The sequence below is a fragment of the Marmota monax genome, unplaced genomic scaffold (assembly GCF_021218885.2).
Source record: "Marmota monax isolate L192 unplaced genomic scaffold, Marmota_monax_Labrador192_F-V1.1 WCK01_AAM20220418_F8-fsc00080, whole genome shotgun sequence".
Lineage (NCBI taxonomy): Eukaryota > Metazoa > Chordata > Mammalia > Rodentia > Sciuridae > Marmota > Marmota monax.
In genome coordinates, this window is record NW_026694750.1 from 3,145,578 (window position 1) to 3,165,840 (window position 20,263).

Consider the following 20,263-nt stretch of genomic DNA (forward strand, 5'->3'; position numbering starts at 1 on the left):
TGGGAGTGTGGCTTGACCTCAGCGGATCTGCCCTCTCTTGCTTGAATATTCCAACTTTTGTATTCTTAACCCTACAAACATTTGGAATTAAAATATTGCTAACGAACAACATTATTTTATTTGGTTTATGAAGTTTGGTGAGCATATCAATGGGAGTTTAGTCCCATTCATCCTTTATTTTTTGTGGTGCTGGGGATTGAAACCAAGGCCTTGTGCATGCAAGGCAAGCACTCTACCAATTGAGCTATATCCCTAGCCCATCCTTTTTGTTTTTAAAGGCAAAGAAAAGTGGGACACAGTTGGTCCAGTTTGTGATTGGCAGCTGTGGGCTTTAGTGCCGTTTGTTCTACCAAATCACAGCCTTGAACAGTTTTATTTTCTATCATTGAATCTGTTATCTTCCTAAGACTTAAGATTCTTGGTTTCAGTTTGAATTGAATTAAGCCATGTGAAAGAACACTTGTGGGCTGGGATATAGTTTAGTTGGTAGAGTGCTTGCCTTACATGCACAAAACCCTGAGTTTAATCCCCAGCACCACCATAAAAGAAAAGAAAAAAAAAATCCCTTGTAATTTCTAATAAAGACTTGATTGCAAAACCTGATTGATGTTGGCATACCTGTGATATATGAGTCATTGCTTTCTGGTCTAATTTTTATTCTAGGTTATATTACTAAAGCTAGCATTTCTTTTAAAGTAATCATACATGCCCCACAGTCTTGTGTATGGAGACAGTAGTGAGATGGTATAGTTATCTTTATTTTGTAGATAACAATTTTTATCACCTGTAGATTGGAAGGCTTATTGCCAGTATGTAGTAAACATTTTAATCCTAAACCAGGAAAAATACTCATAAAATAAGAAATGGTTTTGAGATACATTATGGCAGCTAAAATCCACTGGATAGATTATATTAAAAGTGCTGTGACAAAAATGCACGTTGGAAAAGTTTCATTTAAATACCAAAATCAAGCAAAGACATACATAGCAACTCAGAACAGAAACAGTGTAGCTTTTGAGTTTAAGTAACACTTTAGTCTCTGCTGTCAGCAAGATTTATATTGAAATGTTAAGAATTTATTGTATCAGATTCCTTAAATTATTAGTCATGGAATTGTGAAGAATGTACAGCTTAACTTTGTTCTAGACAGCCCATGATATAAGGAAAGGAGTAAGCCCCCATTTCACCCATGACTTAATGTAGTTGATCTTATGATAGGGCAGAGCTTCAATGCAGGGGAAAAGCCTCTGAGTGAGGGAAGCAGAAATCCCTGCCACTTACCAATTAGGCTGGGATGCACAGTCAAGCAAAGTGGTTACCTAGCCCAAGTCTTAGGGTTTTGCACGATTATACTGAAATGAGAGTACAGTGTACAAAATATTTTTGCTGTGGAGTTTATTATACTTAAGTGCTTATTTGTCAAACCTAAAACCAAATTGAGTTACCATATTTGCCCAGATCTCTCAGTATGATTTTTTTTTTTTAAGCAAATTATTCCCTAATGCTGCCCTTAAAATCCCACTTAAGGGCTGTATTTGTTTTTACTGTGCTCTGTGAAAATCTGTGGTGCTTTACAGGGACTGGTGATGAGGCTGTGATAGAGCACTTGCCTATCACGTGTAGGGCCCTTGGTTCCAGCCCAGCAATGCACAAAAAGAAAAACTGTGGTGATCATATGAGTATCTATTTTGGGTTAATTACTGTGTGGGTATATAGTATTATAGATAAATTCTGTTTTGTTTTCTTGATACAAAAGAGCAACTGACTCTAAAGTATTACCTAAACTCAAAATTTGTTGACATTTATAGCACATTTTAACCTGTGACTAAATTTAGGCATTAATGGTTTTAGGTTTCATCTCACATTTTGTATTTTCAGGGAAAGAAGGATAATATAGAGAATGATTAAGCTAAGTAAATATTTGCCCATTGCCACAATGTTAGATGTTCTAAAGTAAAATATTTACTATAGAAATTAAAGCTTAAACTGAAGAACCAGCCATCTTACCTTCTAAAGTGAACAGGTAAGGGATGGTTTCTGAAACCTTAGATTCAAAGCACCTGAGAAAAATATTTGAGGAAGACCCCTAGTTATTATAAATAATTTAGTATATGAATGGTTGTCTATGAAATCTTATAATTTATTCCTTATGTATGGAATGCCTGCCTGGTTTGTGGGAAGTGCCTGCACCTCTGTCCCAGCATTTGTTAGAAGAGTAGCTTCTTTGTCTGCCATTCCTTACCTTCCCCATTTGTTTTCTTTATGAGTGGTTTTGTTAGTGGGTTTTTTTTTTTTCTTTTTAAGTTAGAAAAGGCAAATGATTTTAAAAGCCAAGGAAAATTTTTTTTTCTAGGAACTTTCTTATTTTTAGCATTTCTCTCTCTGAGTGCTTATTTATGAAGAATTTTCAAATTTTTATTTTCTCACTTAAACATGCTTTATTTCCCTTTTCTGGCCCTCCACCCAGGTGGGTTGAGCCTTTTGGAAATTTTGGCCTGTTATTTATTTAGCATTTGTATAATATACACAGTGGGTTTTTTTTTTTTTGGGTGTGTGTAGTGGGACAAGCAGTTTTCTCATTCTTGCATGTATTTATCTGTCTCCTTTTGTTATCACTGGGGTTTCTACTTGGTGTCTGGGTCCTTGGTGTCCCAAAGAATTGAACAAGAACAGAAGTAACAGGCAAAACTCAGATTTATTGAAGATGAAGGTGAAAGGAGCACTTCGGAAGATAGAGCACAGTGGTCCTAGAGAGAGGAAGGCACTCAAGGCCCCGCTGTTTGGGAATTATTGTCTTATATATACTGAGCTGAAAAGTGGACCTGACTGAAGACCTTCCCCCTTTTGCTCCCATTGTCTAGGATATTGTCTAAGTTTCCTCCTTTGGTTATTTCAGAATATCTAATTAAAGTACTGCCTGCTTTACCCCCACTGGTTACTTTTCAATACCTAATTAGAATATTTTACCTACTTTACCCCCATTGGTTACTTTAGAATACCTAATCAGATTACTGCCTGCTTTACCCTCATTGGTTATTTTAAAACATGCAATCTGTGGAGGAGTTTTAAGGGGAATAAAGGCTTGGTGGCAGGAATGGGACTCAACAAGAACAGGGACGTGATGACTCCTCTGCTGGTCTGGCCCTCAAGTGCATTTTTTTTGTGCCTGGCCTCTGCCATTTCAGTGCTCCTGAACTCCTCCCTAGCACACTTGCATTGGGTGGTAGTGTTCTGCTGGATGGAACTGGGAAAGGGCTTGTGCTCTTATAAGGGAAGAGTATGTATACCCCGGGGGCACTGGTGGGACCTTGGCATTTTTTTCCTTCCATCCTGGCATTCTTTCTGTCCGTCCTGGCGCAGTGCTGTTTTCTCCAAAGTACCCCTTTACACATAGTTGTTATATTTCATAGACCCCCCTTTCCTTTTTGCCTTGGAGCTCACAGTTCTGATTATGAAGCCCCAGAAGCAAAGGAACCCCCACCCCCATTCTCCCTTACTCTCCTTTCTTTCTTCCATCCATATGACTTTATGGACTTATTCTTGAATTTATTTATTTTGTTGTCAGAGTCCTTCTGAGAACATTTCTGGGGGAATCCTAGAATTCCCTGGGGATAACTTGTATCATAGACTATCACCACACTTTTGCTTATCTTCCCAAATCCAGAAGTTCTTTAGAATGGAGTCATTGCTCACGGTTTGGCCTGTTCTATTTTCGCCCAAAATGGCTGACCTTTCCCTCAAAGATTATTGTTACCTGGGACTTTAAGGGTGAAAGGAAGTAAGTGCCCCAGAGAAATCCAACACATTCCTGTACTCAAGGTGTTTTTTGGTTTTTCTTCTTGTAATGACCAAAAGGTCAGAATGATAACCACTGAACAAATTCATCTGGCTTTCCCCACCTTGCCCTAGGCCCCTATGAAAAGGGAATTGGTGTCATGTGACTGCCATTCCCTTGGTGGAGAAGGCCTTGTAATCATACCTCTCTTCTCAAACATCACTCAGAAAATAGGTCTCCCCTGATGATCATTTTAAAGACAGTACCATAATATTACATTGTGGGAAAGCATTTAGGGTTCAGATTTTTTGAGAGTTTTATGAATGATCCCTGCTCAGAGTCATGAGTTCTTACTGTGAAGCAGCTTGTGATAGGAAGTGGAAGGTCAGAAGAGCTCAGGGAGGGAGTGCTTTGAGATATTTCAGTCATTCTTGAGAAATAAGTGATTGAAAACGTGTTCCTAAGAGCTCTAGTTTTATATAGAAAGAGAACTCCCCTTGTCATTGTGTTTCATAAACACAGGGGTAACTTACCAAGTTTGCAGAAATTGAGACTGTGCATTGATTATGAAGAAAAAAATGTGTAGTCTTCTACATACTTGCATGACAGTTGCACAGAATTAAAAAAAGTCTTCTGAGAGCAGATAGACTTAAGATTTTTTTTTTCCATACTGTCATTGCATATCATTGCAGACTTATCTTCCAGAGACTCCAGGCCACGATTTTAGAGAGATGGTATAATATGTCCAGTGAGTCAGAGATTGATGTGAGAGTGGGAATTTACAAAGAAAGAGTGCTGACAGTGTAAGGTAATGGAATCTGTGATTCTAAAAACTTGGCAGACTATGTTGATAAAGGCTGAGTGGAGAAAAATGCTTTCTTACTCCTTTTTTCCTTCAGGTCAAGTTGTATAAATTGCTGAAAAAATTGTAAGAATAAATTAAAGCCTTGGATTGCTCTGGGACTCTCACTATCTTTTCTAAGAACTGTAGTCTGTTGCTTTTGTGAAAGTCAAGGATGAAGCCCCTGGGTTCACATTTATGCATATTGTTGTACTGGACAGTATTAGAGCAGATTTAAAAGAGAGTGGCTTATTGATAAAATTGGATTCTTATTATTTTTACATATATGCATTTAGCAATAGATCAGTGCTAATCACACTTTGTGAGGTGCTGGAAATGTTCTGTGCCTGCCCTGTCTGATGTGGTAGCTACTGGCCACATATGGTTTGTAAGCACTTGAAATGCAGCCAGTGTGACCGAAGATTTGAAATTCTTATTTAATTTAAATTAAGTAGGGCTGGGATTGTGGGTCAGTGGTAAAGTGCTTGCCTAGCACATGTGAGGCACTGGGTTTGATACTCAGCACCACATACAAAAATAAATTTAATTTAAATTAAGTAGCCATGTGAGTGGTGACAGCCATCTTGGATAGCACATCCCTGGATTAAAGCTGTAAGAGATGTACATGGCTGTAAAATGAACATCTGAGTGCATTCTCTAACATATAGACATTTTATAGTTTTATGGCCACAACTTTTATTCCTATACTTCATTTAAGAGAAAACTGGAAAGAAAAGGGGATTATAAAGGCACTATTTGTGTGTGAGATGGAGAATTAGAATTTAATTTTTAAAACCAAATGCCCAAAGGTAGTCTGTTTTTAAAATGCATTGGGAAAACACTAATGAGAACCATATCATTTTTGCCTTAAGAACCTGTGCTGTTTGATTATAAAAGAGAAGAATTTTTTAGTGGATAATAAAAAATGAAGTCTAATGAATAGATTGAGTTCATCATATGTTTGATTGCTTTCAAAATAAACACGGAACAGTGCCTGCTCTTGTGGATCCAAGCAAGAGCCTGTGTTTCTGAAGCCTGAGGAGGGCTGGCCTGGGGAAAGCTGGTTCCCAGTGGGTGGTGAGGCCCTTTGGAGGAGGGTCTCCTTTTAGAGGAATCAAGGCAAGCATCTGGAGATTGGACAGCTCTTCCTGCCTAGCAATGCAAGCTAAAAAAGCTTTCCTAGGATTAGCTAAATGTTTTAGATCAATTTTCTGCAAAATGTTTATTGAATGCCTGGAGCAATGGGATTCTAAAGATGTGAAAAATCTGATGTGTTATCTTTTTAAAATGTATTTTAAAATAATAGCTAAAGAGGATATTTAATTTCAGTTGATAAATACAAAGACTTTGTAGTCAGATGGAGGCTGAGTAATCCATTTTCTAATATATGTACTTATTTATGTTCTTCAGCTAACTTTCCCAAACCCCAACTTCTATGATGTTGTCCTCTTACTCTGTTTGTCAAAAAATACATTTAGTACAAAAATTGTGTAGGAAGAATTGGAGTGGTTATATCTTTAAGAAATAAATTAGACTTGATGTGCTTTCCTCACAAGCTCTGGAATAAAGGTATTAAAAATTAAGACAAGGGTAAGTGGCATTTGTGTTATAGAGAGTAAGAGTTGAGTCGGCACAAAAATGTACACTCAGTGACTCAGGAGGCTGAGACAGGAAGATTAGGAGTTCAAAGCCAGCCTCAGCAAAAGTGAGGCGCTAATACAAAAATAGGGGTGGGGATGTGGCTCAGTGATAGAGTGCTCGCCTAGCACATGTGAGGCCCTGGGTTCTGTCCTCAGCACCACATAAAAATAAATAAATTTAAAAAAATAGAGGTATGGTGTCCAACTACAACTAGAAAATAAATATTAAAAGAAAAGAAAGCTGTGTTTAAAATCCAGTAGTACTGTTCCATTAATTTGCAAGATGTGAGGATCATTCAGTGTTTTCCTCAGTTCTTTTAGTGTGACAGAATCTTTCATTTGGACAGCTTGTGTATTGCCCTGGGAAACGGCAGGGGGAGGTGTTCCCTCCTATGTTATTTTCTTCCAGTGGAAACCAGCCAGGACCTGGGCTGCCTGGGTTTTATTAAATGTAGCATTTGGTAGCAGCATTAATATGGAAGTTGTCCTTGGGCACCTGTTAGATATATAGAAGACTTCTCTGTGAAGCTGATGGTGCATTGTTTCCATCTCAGGCTACCTGATAAGTCTTCCTGTCATCCTGTCAGTGCAGCTTCATCTGCAGTTCACACACTGTGTCTGACCCACAGCATCTTGCTTGTTTTTGAGCATTTGTTTCTACCTGAACTGCTTCTTCCCTGGCAGTGTGTTTTGATACTGTCTGACTTCATGGTTATTGGTCCTGCTTCTATGCTGAGGACTTCTGGGTTTCTACTTGGCCTGGCGCTGTCCGACCTCTGGACCCATGCTTGTATCCCTTTTAGGCATCTCAAACATAACATATTCCACACAGTTCTGAGTTTTCCCCTCTCTTGCTCAGATCAGTCATTGGCAGCTCTGCTTTTTTAGTTGGTCAGACCAAATCTTCCCTGACTCTATTCCCCCAACACATCTGATGGCCTACTCCCCCAGATGTATTCACAAGATGACTACTGCTGACCACCTCCCTCCTACTGGCTGCCAGGAGGGGATTCCTTATAGGCAAAACTTCCACAACTTTTCTGTTATTTGAGTAGATGCCACCCATCTACCTTTCCATCTCCAGCTGCCGTCTTCATCTCACTGCTTAATCCAACTTGGCACCTTGCCTCTGCCTGGGTATGCCAGGCCCACTTCTGCCTCAGCCTTTGCACTTTTCTTTCTGCCCAGAATGCCTTTCCCCCATTACCACATAACTTGCACCATTACTTCTTTAAGGTCAAGTGACCCCCTCGTCAGTAATTGTCCTTTTTTTTTTTTTTTTTTTTTGAGAGAGAGAGAGAGAGAGAGAATTTTTTTTTAATATTTATTTTTTAGTTCTCGGCGGGCACAACATCTTTGTTTGTATGTGGTGCTGAGGATCGAACCCGGGCCGCATGCATGCCAGGCGAGCGCGATACCGCTTGAGCAACACCCCCAGCCCAGTAATTGTCTTAAGTACATTAATGACCCTTCATACATTGTACTTAGCTTTATTTTTCTCCATAGCACTGTCACCCATGGTTATATTGTATATACATTTACTTACTTGTTGCCTTTTGCCTCCCCTTATTCAGGTTCTGAGGTTAGGCTTGTGTTCTGGACATGCATATATCTAAAGCTTCTTGGGCAGTGCTCAGCACCTAGTGTATGTGTTCAATACGGTATGCTGAGATAATGGTGGAATTGACAGAAAATCTGCTTTGCAGGGTGATATTTATTTGATGATGAGTGTTACAGCTACAACCTCTAGGTGTTGTGTTCTATCCGAGCCCTGGGCCTGCCCTCACCTCTGTATTTTCTGCCACATTACTAATTACTGGCATCTGGAATTTAATAGTTCCAGTGGCCTTTCTGCTTTTCTTCTTGAATGACATCAGGTTAACAACACTGGCAGGGTTAATAAATTGGGTCAACTTAGAATCACACTCAGTTAGAATGCCTCATAGAAAATGGCAAATTGAGTTTTGGCTAAGGCTTCTGCTTTTCTCTTTCATCTAAGAGTTAGAGAAATTCTAAGTATTTAGAAGGACTGCTCTGATGTGTTTTATGATTCCATTTTTCCCTTGATATAATTTATACTCATGGATTAGAAGTACATTTTGAATGCTTTTTGATTTTTTTCATATATGTGAAGTGTAGTTGTATTAAGTATAAAAAAATTTACCCTGTCATTTCCTTTCATTAAATGTTGACAGCTTATGTGCCATGGTTACAGATTGCTTTGAATCTTAGAGCTCTGCAAACTGAAAGAAACTCTGTCCACCTTATCTACTTTTAAACATGGTATGCAGAGGTAGTAAGCCTGACCAAAAATTCTTGCATATTAAAGATTAATGTAGTCCAAAAATGGTTCTCTTTCATTCTTGGCATTACATGAAATAAGAGTTTATGTGTTTAATCAACTATACGTTTACAGCTTTAAAAGGTGGCTTCTCATGGTGCACATCTATAATTTCTGCCACTTGGGATGCTGAAGCAGGAGGACCACAAGTTTAAGGCCAACCTTGGCAATTTAGCAAGACATTGTCTCCAAATAAGGAAATATATAAAGGGATGGGGATGTAGCTCAATGGTAAAACACTCCTGCATTTAATCCCCAGTCTCTGCTGCCACGCCCCCCACCCCAGGTATCTTTTTTCAATCACAGAGGTAGAGCTCATCCTTGTGAATTTTATAGCCAGCTGCATCTTTGTTTTGTTGTAGCAAAGCTTGAACTTTTTCTTACTAGTTTGTAGTGTTGCTGCTTGCTTATGTGCATGTGTTTTAAAAACAGTTTTATTGAGATATAATTCACATATTATCTACCTATTTGAAATGTACATGACTTTTACTATGTTCACAGATAACTGGCAGCTATCATCATAAGCTGTTTTATTAACCCTAAAAGAAACCCCATAACCATGGCAGAAAACCCCATTTACCCCTTCCCCCAAACTCTAGACCTAAACAATGAATCTGCTTTTTGTTCCTATGGATTTTCCTTCTCTGAACGTTTAATATAAATGGAGTCACACAGTATGTGGGCTTTTGTGACCGATTTTTAAAACAGCATGTTTTTCAGGTTCATCCATGTTGTGATATGTATCAGTACTTCCTTTCTTGTCACTGAACAATATTCTGTTGTGTGAATTTGCCACATTTTATTTATCCATCTGCTTGGTGTTTATATTTATTTTGCTTTTCATTTCCTGTTTACTGCCTTGCTCTGGGTTAGGTAAGTTTAGGAATCCTTTTCCTGTTTTATGCCAGAGACTTGGATTTACAGGCATTTATCCCTTGCTCTTCGTATTGTGGACACAGGTTTCTCTTTAGTTGTGCACAGTAGAAATCTTCTCTTGGCCTTGTGAGCAAGGCAGGTCACCTAATATTGCTTTTTGTAATCTTCAAGGCTTGCCAGTCAACACCAGGATTCTTGGTATATTTGCTTCTGTTTTCTTAATTCAGCTTCAAACATCTGTGTAATTACTGTTTCAGGCCATGCTTGAATTAATCCAGTTTATTTCAGAGAACAAAGAACATGGCACATTATAGTTTTTGTAATAGTGTTAGTTTCATGGATTCCATATTAGGCATAATTTTGAAAAAAAGCAACACAGATGCTTAACCCTTTAAAATACCTTCAGTAGAAAAATAACTTGTTTAAAGGTGTGGTTTTCAGCTGTGAGCATATTTGCTTCCAAGAGGATATATTGGCCATATCTGAAGATATTTTGCATATTTAATTGGGACAGAGTGTATTGTGCTCCCAGAATCAACTTGTGTGAGGCCAGAAATGCTTCCAAACGTCGTATAATTTACAGCACAGTCTCCCACAACAAGAAAATTTCTGGTCCTAATTGTTAAATGTACCACAGTTGTGAAGCCTTTGTTTAGAGTGAGCAGTGAGTTTTCCTTAATTGAATAGAGGAGACATAATTATAGACCAAGTATAGGATTATAAGAATCTGCATGTTATTGTCAGAAGGTTTGTTTGCATTTAAAAGTATAGGAAGGAGCTGGGTGAGGTGGTGCACTCCTGTAATCCCAGCAACTCGTGAGGCTGGGGTGGAGGATTGCAGGTTCAGGGCCTGCCTGGGTAACCAGGAAGACCCTGTCTGAGGTGGGGGAGGGCTGGGGATGTAGATCAGTGGTAAAGCACTCCTGGGCTCAATCTTCAGGACCCCCCTCCCTGCCACAATATAGGAAAGTAATTGCTTATATGAATGGGTGTGTATTTTCTTGAAAGGCAGGACTTTTAATTTTTACTGGAAATCTGGAGCAACCTTATCTTTGGGGATTCTTTCTTCAAATAATAATATATTGTTCATTTAATTTAATTTGGTTGTTAATTGTAACCTAGAGTTTTGCTGTATTGGGTACTTTTCTACTCTCTCCAGTGTTTCCATGTTATTATTATGTCTTATGGAAAGAAGTGAGCTTTTGTAGTTGTCAGGATCCCCCGTCTTGGTTCTCAGTTTCTCCCAAGGCCTCTGGAGACTAGCAAGTGCCCCTTCTTGCTCTAAGCTATTTAGGGTGAGAGTGTTCACTCTGTGCCTCCTGCTCTGCTACCACAAAGGCTGCTTTCTGAATTGACTTGTGTCCCATCACAGTGGTTCAGGCTCCTTCCATAAGGCATGTGTTCTGAGAATAAATATATAAACAGGATTGATTGTGTTTGAATATTCACAAAACCTTAAATGTAGAGAATTCAAGAACCAAGAATGCAGAGGTTCTTGAAGTCATTTGCTTCTGTGGTTGGATTTGGTCAAGTGGAAGGACTTTAAGCATGGACAGACTACTCTCAGTATCACGTTAAGTTTCAGATAACACTTTATTTACACATGGGCCTGCAGGTCTGCTGACTCCACATTTCAGTGTCACTTTGCACCTTACTTACCTTGTTCCAGGCATGTTTTGATGTGTTTTGCACAGCAGGTTGCTGTTGAAAGAATGCCTTATTTCTTAAGCAGTGCATACAAGTGTTGAGTGACATTTCCTTTTCCAGAGCAAAAGTCATTACATTTTCTTTCCCAGGCATGTTGATATGAAAGAGATGAGGAAAAGAAAATTGATTTACCCTTGAAAGCAAGTTCCCCAGCTGTAGAATGCCTCCTTGGCTTTCTGTGGTGTACTGGCTGTAGCTGTCTCTGGTAGGCAAGACCCACAGGGTGAGCTGCTGCTTTTTGTCAGTGCAGAAGTGACAAGGTGGAAGCACTGGAGATGCGGCAGCTCCTTACTTAGACCTCAGAGATAGTGGATTGCAATGTTGTTTGCAGTGATACCAAGCCCTCTCTCCATCCCATGCTGGGGATTGAACCCAGGAACCTGCCACATCATGTTTGCTTAGCCTTGTGTTGGGTAACTTGGACTTATCCTTAAGAGGACGGGCTCTTGTATTTGGAGATGTAGCTCAGTGGTAGAACACTTTTCTAGCATGCATGAGGTCTTGGTTCGGGAGTCAGCAGTTTTAGTTCATAAACTAAGTGTAACACATTAGCTGTGTGATTTTGGTTAAACTGCTCAGCCTCTCTCTATGCTTTACTCTTGTGTTGGTAACGTACACATAATAGCAGTACCTACAGAATAGGGGTTATAGTTGGGGAAATAATATGGTCTGGTTTGGTTTGCATGTTTTTCCTGTTATTGTGTCTTTCACTCTCAGATGTGTTATTTTAGATGATAAATTATATTGTCACCCTTGTGGTGGAGATGAAGTGAGCTAATGTGCAGAGTGTTTAGTGTGTATTATGGGCCCAATGAGTGTCAGAGCTTTATGATTTTAGGCACTTCCATTATCCATTCTGTCTTCTCTACTAAACTTGCTCCCTACCCCACCCTTTCAGGATAGCTGTCTAAATGAGTGCTGAAGTTCCTCCCACCAAATGGCTTTCTCCCTTTCTTTGCTTCTCCTTGTCTTAGTCATGGTTTATGAACCGACTCAAGTACCACTTTAGTAATTAATGAAATATTTTCTTTCCCAAATTAAAGTCTCATCATAATGCCATTTTTATTGATTTAGCTAATGTGTGAGAGGGAGAAAAGGAAGATTCTTTGTCTTTGTGTGCTGTTAGGATGTGGAAGATTCCTTGTCTTTGTGTGCTGTTAGGGTGTGAAATACAGGAGAGGGCAAGATGGCCAAGGGCTTATTCCTCGTGAGCAGGGATACAGCAGGCCAAGTATGCAACAGAGACTCGGGGACTGTTCAGAGACCTGAGCAAGCATTGTGGGGGCTGGCTTAGCAGATAATGCAGGAGAGGAGTGTGAGATAAAGGTCTTGCAGAGCATTGGAAGGATTTGGGTAATTATCTAGGGGGAAAGTCACTAAAGTATTGGAGGTGGGGATTGACATAATGCCATTAGCCTTTTGATGAAAGTACCCTGAATTGTGGGATCTGTAGAACTGGATTTGAAGAGACTATCATTGGAGTGGCTCTGAGGAGGGCCTAGAGAGGGGGGCCTTAACTCATGACATTGGGGTCCTTGTCAAACCCAACAGAAAGGAATTTTAAGACATGCCAGACACAAACAGATTTGTTAGAAAAGCAAGGAGTGCACAAGCATAGGAGAATGTAGACAATTTTGAGGGTGAAGGGTGAGAAGTGCTTTTGGGGGACTCAAGCTCTTTTTTTGGGGGGGTTGTATTGGAGATTGAACCTATGGATGCTTTATCCCTGAACTGCATCCCCAGCCCTTTTTTAAAAATATATTTATTTTTTTTAGGTGTAGGTGGATACAACACAATGCCTTTATTTTTATGTTGTCCCTCCCATGCTAGGCGAATGCTCTGCCACTGAGCCGCAATCCCAGCCACCTCAGTCTTTTTTATTTTGAAACAGGATCTAGCTAAATTGCTCTAGCTGGCCTTGAATTTGTGATCCTCCTGCCTCAGCCTCCTAAATGGTTGGGATTGCAGGTGTATACTGCTGTACCTTACTCAAAGTTTTAAAAGGAAACTTTGTCAAGGGACAGGTATTGGAAGGTATGTGGGGATGACGTCAGTCTGGTGATCATAGATGATTTATGGTGATATGGCAGTTCTTAGGATGCTTAGGCTGATGTCTTTTCTGTTATCTAATAGATATGGTCTCCCATATTGCACACTTTATTTATCTATTTAATATTTGTTTTACTTTTAAGTGGACACAATAACCTTTATTTTATTTTTATGTGGTGCTGAGGATCAAATTCAGTGTCTCATGTGTGCTAGCCAAGTGCTCTACCGCTGAGCCACAACCCCAGCCCTATATTGTACCCTTTAAAAAAAATTTCATAAGCAGGCGAACTTCTAAGATTGTGAGTGAATATTTGTAAATTTCCCAGAAATTTGGGAGTTGACAGGCCCTGAGAAAACTGGACTGGGGAGGTGGTATTTAAAAAAAAAAGTTCTCAGCAGGTTTTCACATGCATCTGGAACACAAGAAGTTTGGCAAACCTATACGTTGTGGATCACCTGTGTTTTGGGTGGTATCTGAGGGCTGATGGATGCCCATGAGATTGACCAGGAAAAAGTAGAGGATGAGAGGAGGGCTCCAGACTATACCTGACAGAACTCCTAGATTGGCTTTCTCAGTACAGGAAGCAGAGGAGTGGTTAGACCCAGGACAGGACTATGCCAGGAAGACATTCCAGAAGAGGTGTGGTCAGCCCCCTTGCCAATGCTGAATGGTCATGAAAATGAGCAGGAGGGCTTTGAATTGGAATTTAGACAGGGAGAGATTTTTTTCTGTGGGAGTTGTTTTATAGAACATGATGTGATAGGTGTCCTTGTCTTTATGTCTTTATGGATTTGCAGTGGGTGGAGAAGTGACAGTTGGTAGCAGTGGTGGGATCTGTGGGGACTGTAGTATAGGCAGGATGGGGCTGAATGAGAGGCTGGGCTTTGGGTGGACCTGGAAGGCTTCCTGGATCTGGATAGCAGTTAGGCTAAAGGGAGTGTGGATTCTAGGCACCCAAGGAGTATCTGGAGGGATAAAGGTGACAACAGTAGGGGAAAGGTGAGGCTGGAGAGGTGACAGGGTGGTCAGGACTTGACCTGTAATCTTTGAAAAGGAATGGTGGGCTTTGAATTGTACGCCTTAATTGGTCGATTGTTTGGTATATGAATTATATCTCAATAAAGCTGTTACCCTTGCCCTCTCCAAAATAAAAAACAAAACAAAACAAAAGTGGCGGGGGCATTTGTTGGATGGCTGCTCTGGAGGACAGATTGGGATGAAGGCAGAAGGAAAGTTGTGCAATCACAGGAACTCCTTAAAAGCAGTTATGTGAATCTGGAGAGAGAATGATGACTTGAAATAGGCACGTGAGGATGGAGCACTGGGCAAGCATTTAAGATGATCAGGATGTGTTTGGTGGGCTGCAGAGCCGAGCAAGATGCCTGGTGTGTGGTTAGGCATTTGGAAAATGCAAAGATTTCTTGCTATGGGGAATGAGGAATAATTGATCAGATTTCACTCACTGTATTTTGTGTAGAAGCCAAGTGTCCTTCAGAGAAGCTGGCTTGATGAACTGAAATGATTAGAACTCAGGGACCAAAAGCTCAAGAGGGAGGGAGGGTCAAGCTTTTTTTGATAAGTGAATTTTAAACCTGATCTAAAAGAAGTTATTTTTGAATTTTTACTTCATTCATAGTTAATTCTACATGATTCATTTCTTAATCCTGTAATGGGAAAGATAACTTTCTTGCAGATAGAGATGTTTTGGCAACCTTTCTTTCTTGCATAGCACAGTGTGCTATTGACTGTTACCATCTGTGGCAGATCAGAAGTCATGGCTAAAGTAAGTATATATTACCAAGAGTTTGCATTTGTGAAGCAGTTTGCAATTTGTAAGTGCATGTACACATGGCATACTTAATTCTTAGCAGTAGCCTTATGAAGTTAACCAGGTGTTGTCTTATTTTACAGCAATGCAACTGTGACTCAAGATAGGTAGAGTGATTTACCTAAAGCACACAGCACATGGCAGTGTTTAGACCTTGGATTTTGCCTTCCCAGTCCATTGTTAAGCATTTCTATCATAGGGCCACATATTCTGGGACAGCTTCAGTGGTGACAGGAAGTGATTTCCTTAAATGAGGTTTGAATTGAGCATGCCTAAAAGTTTTGGTACTTCATCTTGGTTTTGAGAAGTATGTGAGGTGTTTCTTTCTTCATTTTGAAGAGGTAAAAAGATGTTTGTAGAAGTTGAACTAACCCAAAGTAAAGCTGCATCATTGACTGTTGAAGGCCTTGACCCTGGTTAGATTAAAACTAAATTAAGTCAGCTGGCTAAATTTTATCAGTTAAGATAAAATCACATAGTTTAGTTTGGTAATCAGGAAACTAGTAAAAGGAATGTCCTTTTTATTTCAGTGAACCCTGGAGTACTGCTTTTGGAAATGTATAATTTATGAATTTGTATTATGTATAGTCCTACTCAAACATGAAGAATAAATGTTTTTGTGAGTGCTCAAAATTTTATCAGAAATTTTATTTCACTCATTTCTTTGGTGATCCATCTCATTTAGTTAGTCTCATGGCTTTACAAATCAAATTAAAACTAAACCTTTGATACAGGTGTGTGGATCTCTTTTGTTTATGGCCTCTATTCACTCCCTGGAATATAAACTCTAGGAAATCAGAGATTTTCTTGTGTTTCTCTATTGTTTTCTAACACCAAGAGCAGTAAATAGCACATAGTAAGCATTCACTGGACATTTGTTCAATAAATGCATGACACTCATGAATCTGAGTTGTGTTCTAGATTATGGATTGCTTTCCTTTTATTGTTATTTAAAGTATGTTATACTGTGTTTCCTGCTTCACTAGGAGATGGATACATCTTCATATTTTTGGCTTTTCTTACTGAAGAAAAACATCATTTTATAGGGGAAAGAAGTAAGGCAGAGTGAGTGTGTTTCCCAAATATGTGTTTGTGAATTATCAGCATATGTTAACATGTAGGAAAGAGGGTGCCTGTGAAGGGTTGGATCCCCAGCAGCCCAGGGAGCAGACCAGATAGGATTCACATTGTAAGAGCTGCTGTAGAATCCTGCCTTGCTCATTGGTTGTGTGGCCTTGTGCAGGCGAGCTGTTTTGTAGTCTGTAAAGTGGAGATGACAGCTTCTGTCCAAGTCACATTACAGAGTTGTTGAAAGAATCAAATTAGTGATCTGCTACATAAACCTTAGGTTGCTATAATGATGGCTGTTTTTGTATTGCTACCCTGTAGATCATTATCATCAAGTAGAAGCCACAGCTGTCCTTGGTATCATCTGGTTCCTCTCTGGGTCTCTTTTTTTTTTCAAAGATAGCAATATTATGAATCACTGTATACTGAGGCTTGGAAAAAATGTGATTAATATGTTAAGTGCAGAGGAGAAAAAAATATATCTCTAATGAGCTATATTTTAGAGCCAGGTAAAAGAGGTAATTGGATTGACTTTGGCTTTGTATTACCCATGTTCTTAATTATCTGAAACTTGACTATATAAATGTATCTTTATTACACATTGTAAATTTATACATAAATAACATAATATAGTTAACTGGGTGTGGTGGTTGCAGGCCTGTGATCTCAGTGACTCAGGAGGCTGAGGTAGGACAATTGCAAGTTCAAGGACAGCCTCAGCAACTTTGTGAGACCCTGTCTGAAAATAAAAAGAGAACTGGGGTATACCTCAGTGGTAAATTACCCCAGTGGTAAATTAATTCAATTGCCAGTAACCCCCCAATAAGAAAAAGAATATATATTAAATATGAATTTATATGTCTATTGTATAAATATAGCCAACATTTACATAAACAGAAACAGTGATCTTATATTAACCCATATGCTGGATTTCATTTTGTGAGTGTCTTCTCCATTAATTGCGGTAATTTAGAAGAATGTAAAAACCACATTCTTCTTCCAAATTTGAATTTTTTAACTTTCTTGCTCACTTTTGGCAAAAAGAACTCTTTTCTTTGTGAATAGAAATTGATGTATACTTTCTATAATGAATAGTATTTAATGTTCAATTGGATTTATTATTTTTTCTTCTCTGAGTGCTAAAATAACATTTTAAAATAGAATTTTCTGGAATGGTTGTCTTGTTAATCCTAGGGAGAATGATCTTTTTTAAATATTTTTTTTTTTTTTTTTAAAGAGAGAGAGAGAATTTTTTTTTAAATATTTATTTTTTTAGTTTTCGGCAGACACAACATCTTTGTTTGTATGTGGTGCTGAGGATCGAACCTGGGTCTCGCGCATGCCAGGCAAGCGCGCTACCGCTTGAGCCACATCCCCAGCCCCCTTTTTTTTTAAACCTATGAGAAGTATTTCCATTCTGAACTACAACTTAGAGGAGCTTTCAGTTTACAATTCTCATCCTTTTTGGGCTCCTGGTAGACTTTGATAGGTTTAGAATGTCAAAGAGTAATATGGATGAATCAATCTGGTAGTTATTTTTCTTGTGTGATTGAGTTGTTCATGTTCTAAACTTAAGCCTGATGGAAAAAAATAATATGTCTCTTTGTGTATTTTAAATTGCTAATACCAGTGGCCTGCCTGTCTGTTTAGCAGATGCTTCATTTGGGCAATGGAATATGCCTAGGAAACTGAAGGCCTGTCTGAGAATAAGTCTCTGATGTGGAAAGAAGTGATCTGGTTTGTACTGCATGCTTTCGGTCTTTTGACCTGCTTATAGTTGGTCAGTGTGACTGCCCCTTCCTTGATACCATCCAAAGGTGCTGATTAACATTGTTTTATTCTGAATTTTTAAGGGTGTTTGACTTGCTTATGGGTAGGTCTTATCTGATATCAGATTTGATCCATGAATTTTGGAAAGTCTGATAATTTTTATGGTTTTGGCATGATCAAAGAGAATTTCTCTGCATCTAAGGCAAATGGATTTCTGTTGTTGTATAAGTAAACAGGATTGATCTTTTATTTGTTTGCATGTGGTGTTTCCTATCTGGCCTTCATGGCATGAGAAACAGATGGTTCTCAGATTGATCACTTGCCTCCTTTCTTTGCATTTGAGCATTGAGCACAAGAATCCCAAGCTCTTCTTAGTTCTGAACACGTGGCATCTAGATAGTGTTAATAAAGATTGTTGAAAAAATGAGATAGGCTATCAGGGAAGATGGTGGGAAATTATACAAGATAAATTATTGGTTTTTAGGAGTCTCAAACTGACTTGTAAACAAAAAGTGTTTTTTAACTTATAATACAACTTTTATAAGAATTATGTTGAGTTGGGACTTGGGGATTCTCTGTTCTCATTGCAGGCCCTTAAAAACTTCAGACTTCTCTTGTTAGGTTTAGTTCTAGAGGAATTTATTGGGGAAGCAATTAATAGTGGAAATTTGGAAGAATGTGAAAACCACATAATAGTCCCTAAAGCTGGAAGGTTATTTTTAGAAGCAGTTAGTTTTGTTAAGGCAGAAATAATAAATCTTTTGAGAAACCAATTTTCTGGGATATAACTGAGAAAATGTGTAAGACATAATAAAGGTAGTTGAAAGGCCCTTGTTTTGAAGCTGTCATTTTCATTTGAGCCAGATGTTGTGTTTATTCTTGTAAGGAGCTCTGGAAATTTGGAGTAGTAGGCTGAGTCTTCAGAAGATAGTGCACTATGTGACATCCTGGAATGTTCCCCACAGCTGTCCAAATTATTATTTTTTCAGGTGGAAATAATTTTTATTGCATGTTCTTTCCTTTTTTATATTGTGGGTTATGAAGTTCCTTTGGAAATTATTCCTGTTATATATTGACCACTGGGGTATACTTTACATTTTCCTTAAAAAGGAGAAAACAGTTGGTGTACAGAAATATAGTTTACTCATATGTGTACAGACAGTTTTTACTCTTGATGGTAGAAATCCCCTGACCACTTGCTAGTTGAGCCCAAAAGCTGTATGTTGAAACTGCATGTCACTTGTTCTAGTTCCTAACGATGGCCTGTGGGAAGAGTTAGATCTAAAGCATGACTGAGAGATCTGTTAAGCAAAACATTATTTAAAGAAGGAAATAAGAGGAAACATTAAAGTAAAACCAATTTCTCCCTCTTTCCCCCCCACTCTGGTAGCATTTTTGAAACGTCGGGGTTGTTGGAGTGGTTGGATTTTCCCTGGAATTGAGTGAGAAATTCAGAAGACTGAAGCCCAGGCTTACTGTCTACCTTTCACGGAGGCCTAGCCGTGAGAGGACAGAAGAAGGCACGTGGAGAATCATGACAGCAGACAAAGACAAAGACAAAGACAAGGACCGAGACCGAGACCGGGACCGAGAGAGAGAAAAAAGAGACAAAGCAAGAGAGAGTGAGAATTCAAGGCCACGCAGGAGCTGTACCTTGGAAGGAGGAGCCAAAAATTATGCTGAGAGTGATCACAGTGAAGATGAGGACAATGACAACAATAGTGCCACCACAGAGGAGTCCACAAAGAAGAACAAAAAGAAACCACCCAAAAAAAAATCTCGTTATGAAAGGACAGATACAGGAGAGATAACATCCTACATCACTGAGGACGATGTGGTCTACAGGCCAGGAGGTAAGGAGCCCTTGAGTTGCCAGGGTGCTTGTGGGAGAGGTTAACCACAGTGTGGAGAGAAGGTAAACCCTGCGTTATGGTGAGGAGGCCTTGAACTAGGCAAGCAGACAGTAGTTTGGGCTAGGGAAACTAAGGTAGTGAACGCGGGAGCCACTTTCTTGCTTGTGTCTTTATTGACTTGGCTTCCTGTCCTGGTTGTGCATTTATAAATTCTTCCTTTGTTTTCCTCATGCTGCTTGCTCTCTCATTTAATTCTATGCTTAGTATTTTTTGTCTATTTGGATCCATCCTTGCTTTTCATCTTCAACTACAAATTGGGCTGTGATGACCCTGCAGAATGAAAAACATACATGGCAAACTTGAGTAAACCTGAAGATGCTTGAAATCACAGTTTTACATGGGAACAACATTGACCAGAAGCTAGAAAGTTATTTTTATTTATTTATTTATTGTTATTTTTTTGGGTGGGGTGGGTACATGGGATTGTGAACTCGAGAGCACTCGACCACTGAGC

General features: G+C 39.1%; 1 protein-coding gene across 11 annotated transcripts in view; it reads left to right on the forward strand.

Moving 5' to 3' along the window:
• Rere (arginine-glutamic acid dipeptide repeats) overlaps positions 1 to 20,263 on the forward strand; it is a 396,746-nt gene that overhangs the window by 116,662 nt on the left and 259,821 nt on the right. For 6 of the 11 annotated variants that reach the window (XM_058572682.1, XM_058572689.1, XM_058572688.1 and 3 more), the window contains exons 1-2: positions 17,777 to 17,863; positions 19,287 to 19,749. In XM_058572682.1, coding sequence (XP_058428665.1) covers positions 19,431 to 19,749 — 319 coding nt within the window. In that variant the 5' untranslated portion in view covers positions 17,777 to 17,863; positions 19,287 to 19,430. Of the gene's footprint in view, positions 1 to 17,776; positions 17,864 to 19,286; positions 19,750 to 20,263 lie in introns of those variants that run through there. The other 5 variants (XM_058572685.1, XM_058572684.1, XM_058572687.1 and 2 more) reach the window with 1 other exon arrangement.